At 35.5% G+C, this 13126-nt stretch overlaps 1 protein-coding gene across 2 annotated transcripts in view; it reads right to left on the reverse strand.

Moving 5' to 3' along the window:
- The window catches only part of PLB1 (phospholipase B1), a 181002-nt gene that overhangs the window by 15416 nt on the left and 152460 nt on the right, over positions 1-13126 (reverse strand). For both annotated transcript variants that reach the window (XM_074288291.1, XM_074288292.1), the window contains exons 52-54: positions 9137-9202; positions 2026-2114; positions 1736-1817 (exon numbers count right to left, since the gene is read on the reverse strand). In XM_074288291.1, coding sequence (XP_074144392.1) covers positions 1736-1817; positions 2026-2114; positions 9137-9202 — 237 coding nt within the window. The remainder of the gene's footprint in view (positions 1-1735; positions 1818-2025; positions 2115-9136; positions 9203-13126) is intronic.

The following is a 13126-nucleotide window of genomic DNA, read 5'->3' on the forward strand; positions in this document are numbered from 1 at the left end:
AAGTGAACTTCATCTGAAAAATGGAAATAATCATGTCATCTGCCTTAGAAAGTTGTTTTGAAAACAAAATGAAATAATGTATGTAAATCATTTTGTCAACTTTTAAGTGCTATGTAAATATTTTTCCTTATTGTTGTTGCTATTTCACTACTAGAAATAATAAATCTAGCAGATTCAAATCAACTTTGGAAGACTTCAATGAACTTATGGAGTGAAGTGAGCAAAACCAGGAGAACAATTTACTTGATATGATAATAACATAAACAACTTTGAAAGACTTTAGCATTCTTATCAATGTAGTAACCAATCGTGGCTTCAGAGGACTACTGATGGAACATCTTACCTCTGCCCCCACTCTTTCACCAATATCTTCACAAAAGTTATTGACCAGAGGTTCAGGAAAAAACATATATTTACAAATATATTCAATTTTGATTCATAATTACTGGGACTTATGTATTAGTAAGAATGACGTAAGAAAAGTGCATCAGTGAAACATTTAAAAATATACAAGAATAGAAGGAAGTTCAGAAGGAAGGATAGACAAGCAAGGCAGGATTTATTCTAGCTTGTTAAATTTAAAGTCCAAATTAAAATCTGTACATAATAAAGTTCACAGTTTCAAATACAATTTTTGTTTCTATTCTTTATATATTTAATACTGAGTTTTGCTAAAATTTGTAAAGTTCAAAATAAAAAGTGATTTTTTTTTTTTAAAGACCAAGGACTAGCAGTAACATGAATCTCTATTTCTTCCCTATATCCATGTGAAGAACTATGTGATGACAGGGTGTGGGTGCTGGATGAGATAGGGACATCATGGATTCATGCTGGTAACCATCTTTGGCCTATATGCTTTGGGGGGAGTAAGTCTGGTTAGGAGCCACCAGCAGGCAGCAAACTGGGAAGGAGCTGCAGCTACCAGCTGGTGCCCCAAATAACTAAGACTTCAATGAGCAATGAGAAAGAAAAGGGAGTGAGGGATGGAGATAGGCTGGATACTCCTATCCCTTTCTCTGTACATTTTTCAGACAAACCCTGGTATCTTTCTGGCAAGGAAACATGTATGCAGATAAGCATATAAACATATATTTGTTCCACATATAGGATTCATAGATATAGGTAACTACTCCCCAGGGAGGAAACTCCCTCTGCTGATGTATAGTAGCAATTGCTTTTCCTACAAGAAGAAACCTTGGAGAGTTCATTAGCAGTATGGGTCTGCCAAAGGTGGGCCCTGACCCTCGGTGTTCCTAATTCTGAGGCAGACTCCCTGTTCACTGTAATCTGCTACTTTCCTTTGCAATACATACAAATTATGTACTATATCTGTTGGAAGACTTGTTTATTTAGGTCAGGAGAGTAACAACTGAAAATATTTCACTTTAATTAGGTTTCATGGGTGTAGAAGCAATTGTGTATTATCATTGGCCAGATCTCCCTCTGGCTAGTTTCAGAGCTGAAAAGAACCCTACAAATCTTCTAGTCGAACCTTTTCTCTTTACATTGGATGGTAGTGAAGCCCAGAGAGGTTGTCACTTGTTCAGAATCACATAGAACTAGCAAAAAGCTGCCCTAGAATTCTCACATAGCTTCTTCTTCCTTGTGGATGGGCCTGCTCTCAAAAAATATTTCTTGGACAGATAACTTGGGTCTTTCCTCATATGATTTCAGAACTATTCATTCCTGGGACAAGAAAAAAGGAAAACACTAGAATAAAAGTTTGGAAACTTACTTGGAAGAGTCTATTAATGTTCTTCATTTCTTGCAGTTCAGGAGAATTATCCAGCGAATGTCCAAAGCAAGGGCAAATGGATCTGTGGAAAAAGAAGCCCTAAGATAAAGGGTTCCACTAAAATCTAAATCAGATTGGCTGGTGTCCAACCTGGCTTTGTCTTACCCAGGAGGTTGTTACCTTGAAGGTGCTGAAAGCTATCAAACTTCTTTCCAGGTGGTTTCCTGTCCCGTTTCCCCCTGAACTCTACTTAGTTTAGGGACTTGCTAGAAATATGTCTGGTTACTTACTGAGTTGTCACTTTACATTCTTCTCCTTGTATCTGGCGTAGACCAACCAACTCCATAATTTCTACTATGTTGATAAAGGTTCGAGGTAGCTATAGAAAATACAAAAATGGGTTTTGTTGATTCTAAGAATAGCAAGAGGATTTAAGAAAAAAATCTTATAAAATCACAGAATATGAGAACTGGAAAGGACCTTGGAGATCATAGTTATAGTGGCTGAAGGAATTTTAGAGGTCATCTAGTTGTTGAACCTTCATATTAGAGAAGAAAAAACTGAAGACCAAAGTCACATAGTTAGCTCCTACAAAAATGATTTGCTGGACTACTTTACTGTGATAAATATTAAACTCTATTTACTGTGTGATAAATTTAATGGGAGGCAGAGTAGCAACTAAAAGAATGTTTAGTTTAAACAAATTAAATTTTCAAAGAAAATTAAAATATTGGTTTAAAACATTTTAAATGAGATGATTAAATATTGTTATTTTTCAACAGCAGCAAAATGCCCCTTTATATAAAGATACAAAATGGAATAAAAAATACAATAATAATAATAGTTCACATTTATATAATAGTTTGCAGTACACAAGATACTTTTCTTATAACACCCTTGTGAGGCAGGCAGTACAATTTGCATTATCTTCACTTCTAGATAAGGGAACTAAGCTTTAATTTATTTGCATATTTCACCCAAGATTGTATGTCTAATTCATCCACCTCCCAAACTTTCCAAGACAGTCATATAACATAAGATTTTTACCATTTACCCTCTGTTTAAGATATTTCAGAGATTGCCTTAGTTAAAAATTACATTCTTCTGTTGATCATTTGAAGCCCTTTCTGGTATGGCTATAATCTATTTTGTTTTGCTTTTTTTTTGAGGCTTTTTTTTGCTGAGGGGTTAAGTGATTTGCCCAGCAAAGAAGTATTAAGTATTAAGAGACCAGATTTGAACTCTTGTCTTCCTGACTTCATGGCTTGTGCTCTATCCCCATGCCATCTAGCTGTCTCTTTAGTCTATTTTTGTAAGGCTGATTGCAACATTCCATCTTCTCACCTCTGGGTTACTACATGGCCAGAATGCTCATCTCTCTGTCTCTTGGAACCTCTGGTAGATGGGGCTCAAATTGCACCTTCTTCCAGAAGTTTTTCCCTCAATTGTTTGTGCCTCACATCATCCATATCCTAGATTAGCTCTTGTATAACATGATGTTCACCTAACATAAGCTGTAAGGCAAAGAACTGTCTCACTGTTTTCTTTGAATCTCAAATGCTTCACAAAATACTTGGGACACGATTAATGTTTACTTTTTGATCAATGGATAGATTGAGAAATGTCAGAGTTAGATTCAGAAGAATCTTTTGACTTCAGGTCTATCTAGTCATAGGACTGTCTTCACAACCTAACATTGAGTCTGTTTTCTTTTCATATTATTGAAATATCATATTCATGTAACTGTTTTAAAAAGGAAGAGGAAGGTGAAGATTGAGTAAATTACAGAACTCAGTATTTTAAATAGTTTGTGTTGATTTGACTGAAATAAGTATTTTAAAAGTCCCTATTCTATGACTATTTAGTGGTAACTGAAACAGAGATCATGCTTTCTCTAACCAAGTTTTTCTCATGCATTTAAAAAATTTGAGCATCAACAAAAAAACTTTTAAACCAAAAATCAAACAAACAAATATTGAGGCTAATATACAAGTTTCTATATAAAATCAAGGAAGAAACACAACTTTTTTCAGTGATGAGAAATCACATTTGTAATTTTTTTCTTTTCCTTCAGCTTAATGAATATCATTTAATCAGTACAATCTCACCAGTTGGATACTACAGATATTATTAGTGCCAACTTAGAGATGAGGAAGTGAAAGCTCAAGATTAAGTGACTTGCCCATTATTGCACAGTAGATAAATGTCACAGAGAGGATTTGAAGCAAGACTTTCTAATTCCAAGTTCAGCCTTCTTGCCATTATAACATGTTGACCAGAGTTGGGATCTGAAGGGACCTCAGAAATCCTTTACTGAGAATTCCTACTTTTTAAAATTTAATTTATTTTTGAGTTTGGGTTTCCTTATCTTGCCAAGACTACTCACAGGCCCAGTACCATTATTGCTAGTGTGAGGAATTTTGATCTGTTCTATTCTGTTTCTAACTTGGGCTGATTTGGTCCTCCTTAGGCAGCCTGGTATACCCCAACTCCAAGGTGTTTACCATGTTGGTAAAAGATTTAGTGCAGATCGCAGACTGGCTTAGCCTACTATAACTCAGAACAGGCCTCCAGCCTCAGCCTTTTAATAGTTGGAATGATAGTAAATCTCCTGGCCAGCAAACTCTTAGTTTACAGATGAAGATACTGAAGTCTATGGAAGTTAAGTGATTTGTCTAAATCACAGAACATATCAGAGGAAGGATTTGAACCCAGATCTCTGATTCTAAAGCCAGTGCTCTTTCATTTTTTCCATAGAAGTTAGGATAGGCAAGATTGCTGTTTAATTAAAAATTTTTAAAATGTCGCTTATCCTGATAAAACAGGACAGACATCCCTCAAATATCTTTATTGACTTGAGGAATTGCAGCTGGCTCACTGTGACTTTGAAAGTGTCTTCCCAAATTAATTTTGGCATTGTTTTCTGGAAAATTCATCTGGAAAAAAATCACATATTCTAAAAATGAGATGGCCTCCACATCTAATTTGGGAATTACATGAAAATAACAAGAAGGAGTTTTCTGTAGAAAAAACAATTAGGTTTTCATGGGCACTTATAGACAGGCAGGCTAGAAGGTAGGTACCAGTTTCATGATTAGCTCATGCTCTGTTCCATTACTTAAGGATCCGCAAAGATGAAGGTGGGAGTTGGGATGGCATTTGATTGGATTTGGAAGAATGACTAAATTGGAATATAATCAAGGTCAACTAGACAGCCATGATGATATGATGCATGCCAGCAAACATATCCCTTTCCACCTCACCCATATATTCCATCATCATTGATGATTAAAATTTCTGATTAAAGGGCAGATTTCAGTTATAACACACATGCAAGCATCCCTTATTATACTTGGTCTCAAGCATTTATACTCTTTGTTGTGAATGATTTTATCAGACATTTATTTTAGGACAGCCTTCTGTTGAATGAAGGGTGTATGATTGGTCAAGTTAAAAGTTGAAGGCTGAAATTGGAGCTGACAAGGTCTGGAAAATAATCCTCATCTACTTGACAAGTGCCAAGACTAGTCTTGTTTATGAAGCTCTTCTACAGGGGATGCCTGGAGTTAGCTCACTGATTTAACCATTTAATTTGGTGAAAATGGGTTTCAGGCCTTGAAATTAATGGCAGAATACTATTAGGTCCTTGCAAGCCCATAAAACTAATTTTAGGGATTCGTAACTTACTCATAGCTTTTTCCCCATGGGAAAAGGCACTAGTTCACTCAAAACAAATGAGTCACAATGGAAGAGTGGGGTTATTTTTTTGAATTGTTTCATCACATTCCTTGAGCCTAGGATGGTCAGGGAACTGTTTGGGTCAATTGACAATAGAGGAGTAAATACTCTCCTCCTTCCGTGAAAAATATCTCTGCCAATGTTGAAGAGAGGTCCAATGTGCACAAGAGGGAATTAGTAATGAGGATTCAATTTAACAAATGTGTATTGAGCATCTTCTTTGTGCTAGGCACCAGAAATATAAGACAAAGAAAATAATGCCTCGCAGGGAGCTTACACTGTACTGGAATGGGTGGGGAGTTCAGGTATCTATAGGGATGGATGTGAAGGGATGAAAGGTTGGGAATTTGAAAGGTGGCATTAAAAACAGTCTTTCTGGAGGACAATATATCAATGGGAAACAAGTGCTATAAAATTGTTTGTGCTCTTTGGTTGTTGATTTGAGGATAAACCTCAAGGAAATAATTCAACAACCACATATGATGTATACATGTACTAACATTCTCAAAGAACGGAAGAAAATGTGGAGTAATTCTTTAGGATAATTTAATGCTTATTAGTTTTATTCTTATAAAATTGGTTATGTTCATATCATCATCATCATTACTGAAATTGTGCAGGATTCATAATATTAAGCCATTCTGCTTACAGTCCCTTACTTTTTATTCTGTAAGAACACCTATTAGTCATAGAGTGGTAAAATTCTACCCAACACCTAATTTCAGTGAGTGAGCTTTTTCCTGTGAACTCTGCTGGCTTTGTACTATACTTGTTTTCTTATGTTACTCTGGGTGTGTGTATTTACAGAAAGAGAAAAGAAAAAAAGAAAAAAGAAAAAAGAAAAAAAGAGAAAAGTCGGGAGGCAGAAGTCAGGAGGGATGCATTTCTCCTGTTCCTCTACAATCTATATCATGAGATAAACATGGAATTTGTTTATTCCTCTGCTTTGCCCATGCTGTGCCAGGAGTGTCCCCTCCTTTACTCTTTGCCTATTGATCTCTTTCTTCCTCTCTTCCAGACCAATGAAAATAGCACTAAATGCCTACCATGTGAGTCATTGTTCTAGGTTTCACTGTGGATTTAAAGATGAGTAAGACACTTTCTGCTCCAATGAAACTACTCTCTAAGGTATTAGTGATAATGTGTTGGAATCTTTCCTAGGAAATCTTCCTTATAAGGAACAATCTTCCTGTCAAACCTCACATAGCACTTTGCATGTTTACCATATATTGTGCATTATTATCTGCATTGATGTCTTATGACTCCATAACTCCTGTTTAGCAGAGTTGTTAATAAATATTTGTTATATTATCTTCTTGTCCATCCTTTTATTCCAGTCATCTGTCATTTGCATCTGCTAACCTTAGGCTTTACAGTCCTCCCTGTCTATTCTGAGCTTGTGCTTTTTATACAAGGGTCTGATAGCCTGGGTTAGTATGTTATTTAAGCCTGGGTTAGGGTGGTTTTAGAGGAGTGATCCAGGTCACGTTTCAAGATAAGACAAAAGAAATATTAAGATTTGTAGCAGCAGTCATATTGATTGCTCTCCAAAGGTATCAGTTGTGGCAAATGTCATCACTGTAAGAACATTCCTTCTCTCTCCTTGATTTGCTGACTACAAAAATACATTTCATTTAGTTGACCGAAATGTCAACTCCAAAAGTTCTCCTCCAAAAGGCTGTCTCCTGATCATATATTAATATCATACAGGATCCCTTGAAATATATAAAAGAGACCACTTTGCTCAGCAATCCATGGATTATCAGTAACAAATGAGTTTCAAAACAAAGAGAAGCATGCTCATAAAAAGTATTTGTAACTGTTCTTGCCAAAGCATGGAATACAAGTCCAAGAGAATTTCTTCTACTTAGCCTCTTCCTCCAGCATCATAGATATTAATACAGCCATGCTTTCTCATCCTGTACAACTCTTCTATGTCTTCCCATTAATCCTCTACAGAGATGGACCCTGATGAGCTTAAGGAAGGCCTTTTTCTATACAGGTACAATGCAGCCCGCCCTATAGTCTCTATGCATTTGCCATTCTTCATTCTCCTTACACAATTAGTCCACTCTGTTCAGATGCTTAACACCTCTCCTTGTGCAAATCATGGTGAGTAATACATAACACATAATAATAATAATAATACATAACAATCAATTTATGACTCCTGTCTACCCATGCCATTTAGGAATCTTACAATTCTGATTCTTCAGAGATTGTTATATTCCATGAATTGCAATCATCTAGTGTCATGGGAAAAATATGTATATTGACAAAGGTGTTTTTCTTTTTTTTTTTTTTTTTAAGGAAGTAACTTAAGGTTGTCAAAAAGGATTGCACAATTTTCCACATGCAATCTAATTTGTCATCTTCATACTCTATAAAGCCCATTGTCCATCTGCAGAGTTTTTCCAAGACATATGTAGTAAAGGTCTAACTCTATTGGTTGTCCATTAAACTGTGTAACAGTCGAGACAGCAAGCATCCATTTGGTATTTTCCTTGGAAATCATTGAGAAGATTTTGAAACTTTTTAGAATTTGACACAATCAATAAAACATTTATAAATAGGTAAATCTCCTTAATTTTATATTCCATGCTAGACTTTTGTCAGGACACTTTATACAAGCATGTTTTATGTTATGTCTGACTTCTAATTAATAATTCATGGATTGTTAAACAAAGTGATTTGTTATTTATTTCAAAGAATACCTGTAACATTAACACAAGCATGGAGGATAGTGTTTTAACTTTTTAACTTTATATTTATTATTATTATTTATTATTTATATTTATTATTATTATATTATAACTAATTTTTAACTTTATATTTTCCCCTCTTCCTAGGGAAACTGAGGCTTACCATGGTTAAGAGAATTACTCAAGGTCAAATGGGTAGTAAGTGTCAAAGAGAGAATTTCAACCCAGGATCTGACTCATTAGAGCTTTTCTCAAAAGCAAACAAAGTGTTCTTTCTTCTGAATCAAACAATGTTGCTAGTCCATATCTGTATGTGCTGTTTTAACATCTTCTTAACTACACTTTCCTCTATTTTTCTTTTGCTTTTGACATCACCTTTGCTCTAACAAATTGATAACCAGTCATTTCCTGTCTGCTAATATATAGTTAATTTCATTTATTTTTGCATCCTCTTCTTGAAGCAAGTATTCATTAAATATAAGCATTTGGCCTCTTTTGCTTTTGATGGTGATCCATTATTTTCCAGAATACTTTTAAATGTCATCACTTATATTTTTTTTTTAATTCAAATTACTAAGTAGTAAGACAAATGCAAAATACATAGAGATTTGCTGTCTCACAGACTTGGAAATTCCCTTTAATGATGCAATGTGCAGACCATTCAATTTGGCAAGCCAACTTGATGGGCACATCTTGGATAATTATTGTTCACTTTATTCTAGCAATTTGTGATAGGGAAGGTAAGGAAGAGAAAAAGGAGGGTCCACTTAATATATTGGAGGAATTCTTCACTTTACCCTGGCATTGTTACAACTGGGTTCTCTTGCTTTAGGGCAGGACTTTTTTTGTGTGTCATAAACTCCTTTGCCAAGCTGATAATGATAAAGTTTCTTTCAAAGAAGAATGTTTAAATGCATAAATAAAATATTTAGGATTACAGGAAACAAATAGCAGCTTTTACCTCTTTATAGAAGATGTCCAGGGTCTGGTGGAGGGATTGGACATAATTTTTCACTGAGTGAGCTTCCTGCAGGGAAAGAGATGGAGAGGTGATTTGTTAGATGTTCATTTTCTATGAGAAAGAAAAAAGAATGATCCAAGGTGTCTAAGATATCTGGACTTGATTCAAAGGGCTGGGGTTTTAGAAAGAGTATAGCAAATTCTCATTAGCTTGAATTCAGAAATCTCAGGCAAAGAACATGTTTAATAAACATGGATGCAGTATCTGTTGGGACAGGAGGTGTCATGTTTATAGCTGTTCAGGTAAGCACAGAAGAAAGCTACAGATTTGTGGAGAATAGAAGTGAATTTGGCAGAGAGGGAAAAAGCAGCTTCCAGGAGAGTAGAAGAATGTCTAAATTATTCTCCATAATTTTCTAGCTCTCAATGTGAACAAGACCCAGAAACCTTTTCATCATCTTTGCTTCCTTTAGGATTAATCAGGGAAGGGGAGCATGGGACAGGAGATAGAAATGAAACTGAGCTTTCCATTGGGCAGAATCTGGCAAGAATGTATTCCAAGTAGTTGCTGTTACTTCGAAAAAAGGCATTTGTAATGGCTGGCTTTTTCCCTAAAAGTAGGTGTGATTTCTTTATATTCCTAACCCCATCCTATATCTCTACAGAGGGTTTCATTGTCTTTTTTTCTCATTACTCCAACCCTTCAAGACCTGCTAGACCTAGGTTCCAAAGGAATGAAGAGACAAATGTTGGATCAGAGGGTTCCCTAGTAGCAAAAATCTACAAAAGGAAAACAAAACTAAATCTTAGATCTAGGTTGAATGGATCAAGAAATGAACTATTGTTTACTTAAAGAATTGTACTGAGTTCACACCTACTGATGGCAGCATTTGAGTGTTTGGTTTTTTAAAAAAATAAATACTAAGGAACGAGGATTAGAATTAATATATTCTGGTGGTGTTTCTTGGTCATTAATCACACTTCACTAACATGAACAATAAAGTCAAATGTATATCTTCAGAAATTTAGACTGCAAGGTCATGTATTTTGGGCTAGAAGGTACACCTGAACCCAGGTTGTCTGCTACCAAATCTAAGATTCCTTCCAGTACTCCCCTGAGTTACTGACACATTATGATCTAGGAACTAGGGGTCTATATAAGAAATCCATGTCCTTTCCTTCATTCATTGTCTATGTGATGCTTTCCTGTGATCTCTCTCTAGTTGCTAGTACATCCACTGTCCCCTCTGAAACTGCTTATATGTATTTGGTATTTCCTTATCTGCATCATGTTGCTTCTTGATTTAAAAGGCAAGCTTCTTTGAGGGAAGATATCATTTAATACATAGCCCCTAAAACATTGCCCATCACATAGGGATAAGTATGTACAGGAGGTTGGATGTGATTCTTGCCTTTCCTTAAGCGCTTGCCTCTACTGGCATAGTAACAGAATGTAGTCATCCACCATTACCATTAAGATTTTAAGGCATTAAAAAATTGTAATATGTTCAGATTCCTTTATGAGGTATGAACACAACTCTAATTGAGTTAAGAAGGGAACAACTTGATTGAGCAAACAAATTAGCCATGCCTTTCAGGATTTTAAATAGCTTAGGACCTGGATGAATTTCAGCAATTTGACAGTGGGAGAGATTGCAAGCTGGAAATTGCTTGTGGAAGAGGGAGGGATGTGAGAGGGAATTTTTCTAGACTATGTTTTTTTTTTTTCTGAGGATGGGGTTAAGTGACTTGCCCAGGGTCACACAGCTAGGAAGTGTGCTCAGTGTCTTGAGGCCAGATTTGAACTCAGGTCCTCCTGAATTCAAAGCTGGTGCTCTATCCACTGCCCACCTATGTAGTTTTGAAGGGAAATTCCTGGGCTGGGAAGAGATATTGCAGATATTGTATATAGTGGGAAAATAGAGATAAAAAACTAAGACTGAATGGATGCAGAGACAGTCATCCATGAGAGGATGTGATATTAAGGAGCATGATTCCTAGCAGCAGAAGAGAAAATCAGGTTATGAAGAAGAATAGAGCCTGGGAATGCAGCTGAGTAATGCTTCTAGCAAAAATGATACACACAACGAAAGCTGCATAAGGAGAGAAAGGACTTCCATGACCTATAGTAGTTGGAGTTGAGTTGCCTTTAACATATGTATATCCTGTACATGTACTTAAATATCACTCTATCCTAAGTTTGATACTACTTTTTCCATGTCCTATTCCTATTCCAATTCTAATTCCTATTACAGAATTCTCTTGACTTTTTTGGAAAGACATAACCATGAGAAGGGGTCTGAAAACAGAGATAGAAATCTGAAAGGAAAAAGATTTTTAGCATGCTAAATTTTTTTTTTAATAACCGTTCAGGTCTGCTTAAAGTACATAACTAATCAGCATTCTGCTGATAGACAGCTTAGGTTAGGTAAGTAAAGGATTTCATGGTGGATAAAAAAGGTGATCAAGGTAGAAGGGAGGGGGGCAATTGGAATGGAAGTAGCAGGATTTGTTATTGGAATAAGAAACATTCTCTGTTTAAGGGCAGGAGATGGGGAAGAAAGAGATGATAAAACTGCATGCAAGATTTCTTATCCAAGGATAACAAGTAGCTATTAACAATGTTACAAGAGATGAAAATGTGTTTTGCTTATACGTGTATAAGCTATGTTAAATTGCTTGCCTTCTCAATGTGGGGAGGGAAGGAGAGAGAATTTGGAATTCAAAATTTTTTTGAAGATGTGTGCTATGTCTTTGAATAGTTTGTATTAACAGATTTTATTTCTGTTTGTAGACTTTCTAATATTGGGCCAATGTACTTGAAGGATTAGTCCAACACAATATTGCAAAACAATTTTGTTTTCCATTCTTCCTCCCTTATCCTGTAGGTAATTATGGGAAAGTATACTCTAGCTTTATAGGGACAATGTTTTGTAGTTATTGTTTTTGTTATGATGTCTTAGTAGATACCTTTGCTAAAAGGTTTGTCTCTGCTGACTTGCCCAGGGTCCCATAATTAGGAAGTATTAAGAATTCAGTGTTGATCCACATGGGTGGAATGTAGTCTCTCCTCAAAACTTCCTCTCAGAATTCTTTATTCCTTCTAAGACTTAGTGCAAATCCTACCTCCTATAAAAGGATTTCCCCAATTCTACCAATACTTAGTGCTCTTTGTTTTCAAATGACTTAGCATTTATTTTGTATGTTATTGTTGTTGAATTGTTTCAGTTCTGGCTCTTCTGACATCATTTGAGGATTTTCTTGACAAACATACTAGCGTGGTTTGTCTTTTTCATTTTCTAGTCATTTTATCGATGGGGAAATGGAGGCAAGAAGGGTTAATTAACTGATTCCAAGTCCAACTGGACCACCTAGCTGCCACAATCGATTTATTAACATTTTACAAATGCTGTATGTGTATATATAATAAAAATATATATTTATAATATTATATTGTACATATATTTGCATATATTACATATTTTACATGTATTGCATGCAATTAATTTTGCACATAGTACATATTTACCATCTGTAGGTAAGGTTCTACTCTTTTATGTGAACAGTATAATTGCTGAAAGGATTAGTGAAAGAATATTTGTATAAGGAAAATTGATAATACTTAAGAAATAAGTGTCCCAGGTTAAAGCAGCTGGAGAATTTCCCCTTAATTGAATGTATGAGAGAACCTATTTGAAGGTAGAATAATGACTAAAGTTTTAAGATTTCAGGTCATAGTCACAACAGACAAAATTATAAATTAAATAACTGTCAAACAACTATGGGAAGACCTAAGGACAGAAATAGTTAAGAATGATAAGGTAAAGATGAGTCACCAGGAAGCTCTGATTTGAGGAATTAGAAGTCGTAAAGATGAAAGAGAAGAAACTATAGGAACACATAAACAGAAGAAGCAGCAAGACAATAAACTGAGCAAGTGAGGAGCCACAATCAAGCAGGAACACAGAAAGCTTCTAGTGGAAAGGGCTGA

Source organism: Sminthopsis crassicaudata, chromosome 2 (genome assembly GCF_048593235.1).
Source record: "Sminthopsis crassicaudata isolate SCR6 chromosome 2, ASM4859323v1, whole genome shotgun sequence".
NCBI lineage: Eukaryota > Metazoa > Chordata > Mammalia > Dasyuromorphia > Dasyuridae > Sminthopsis > Sminthopsis crassicaudata.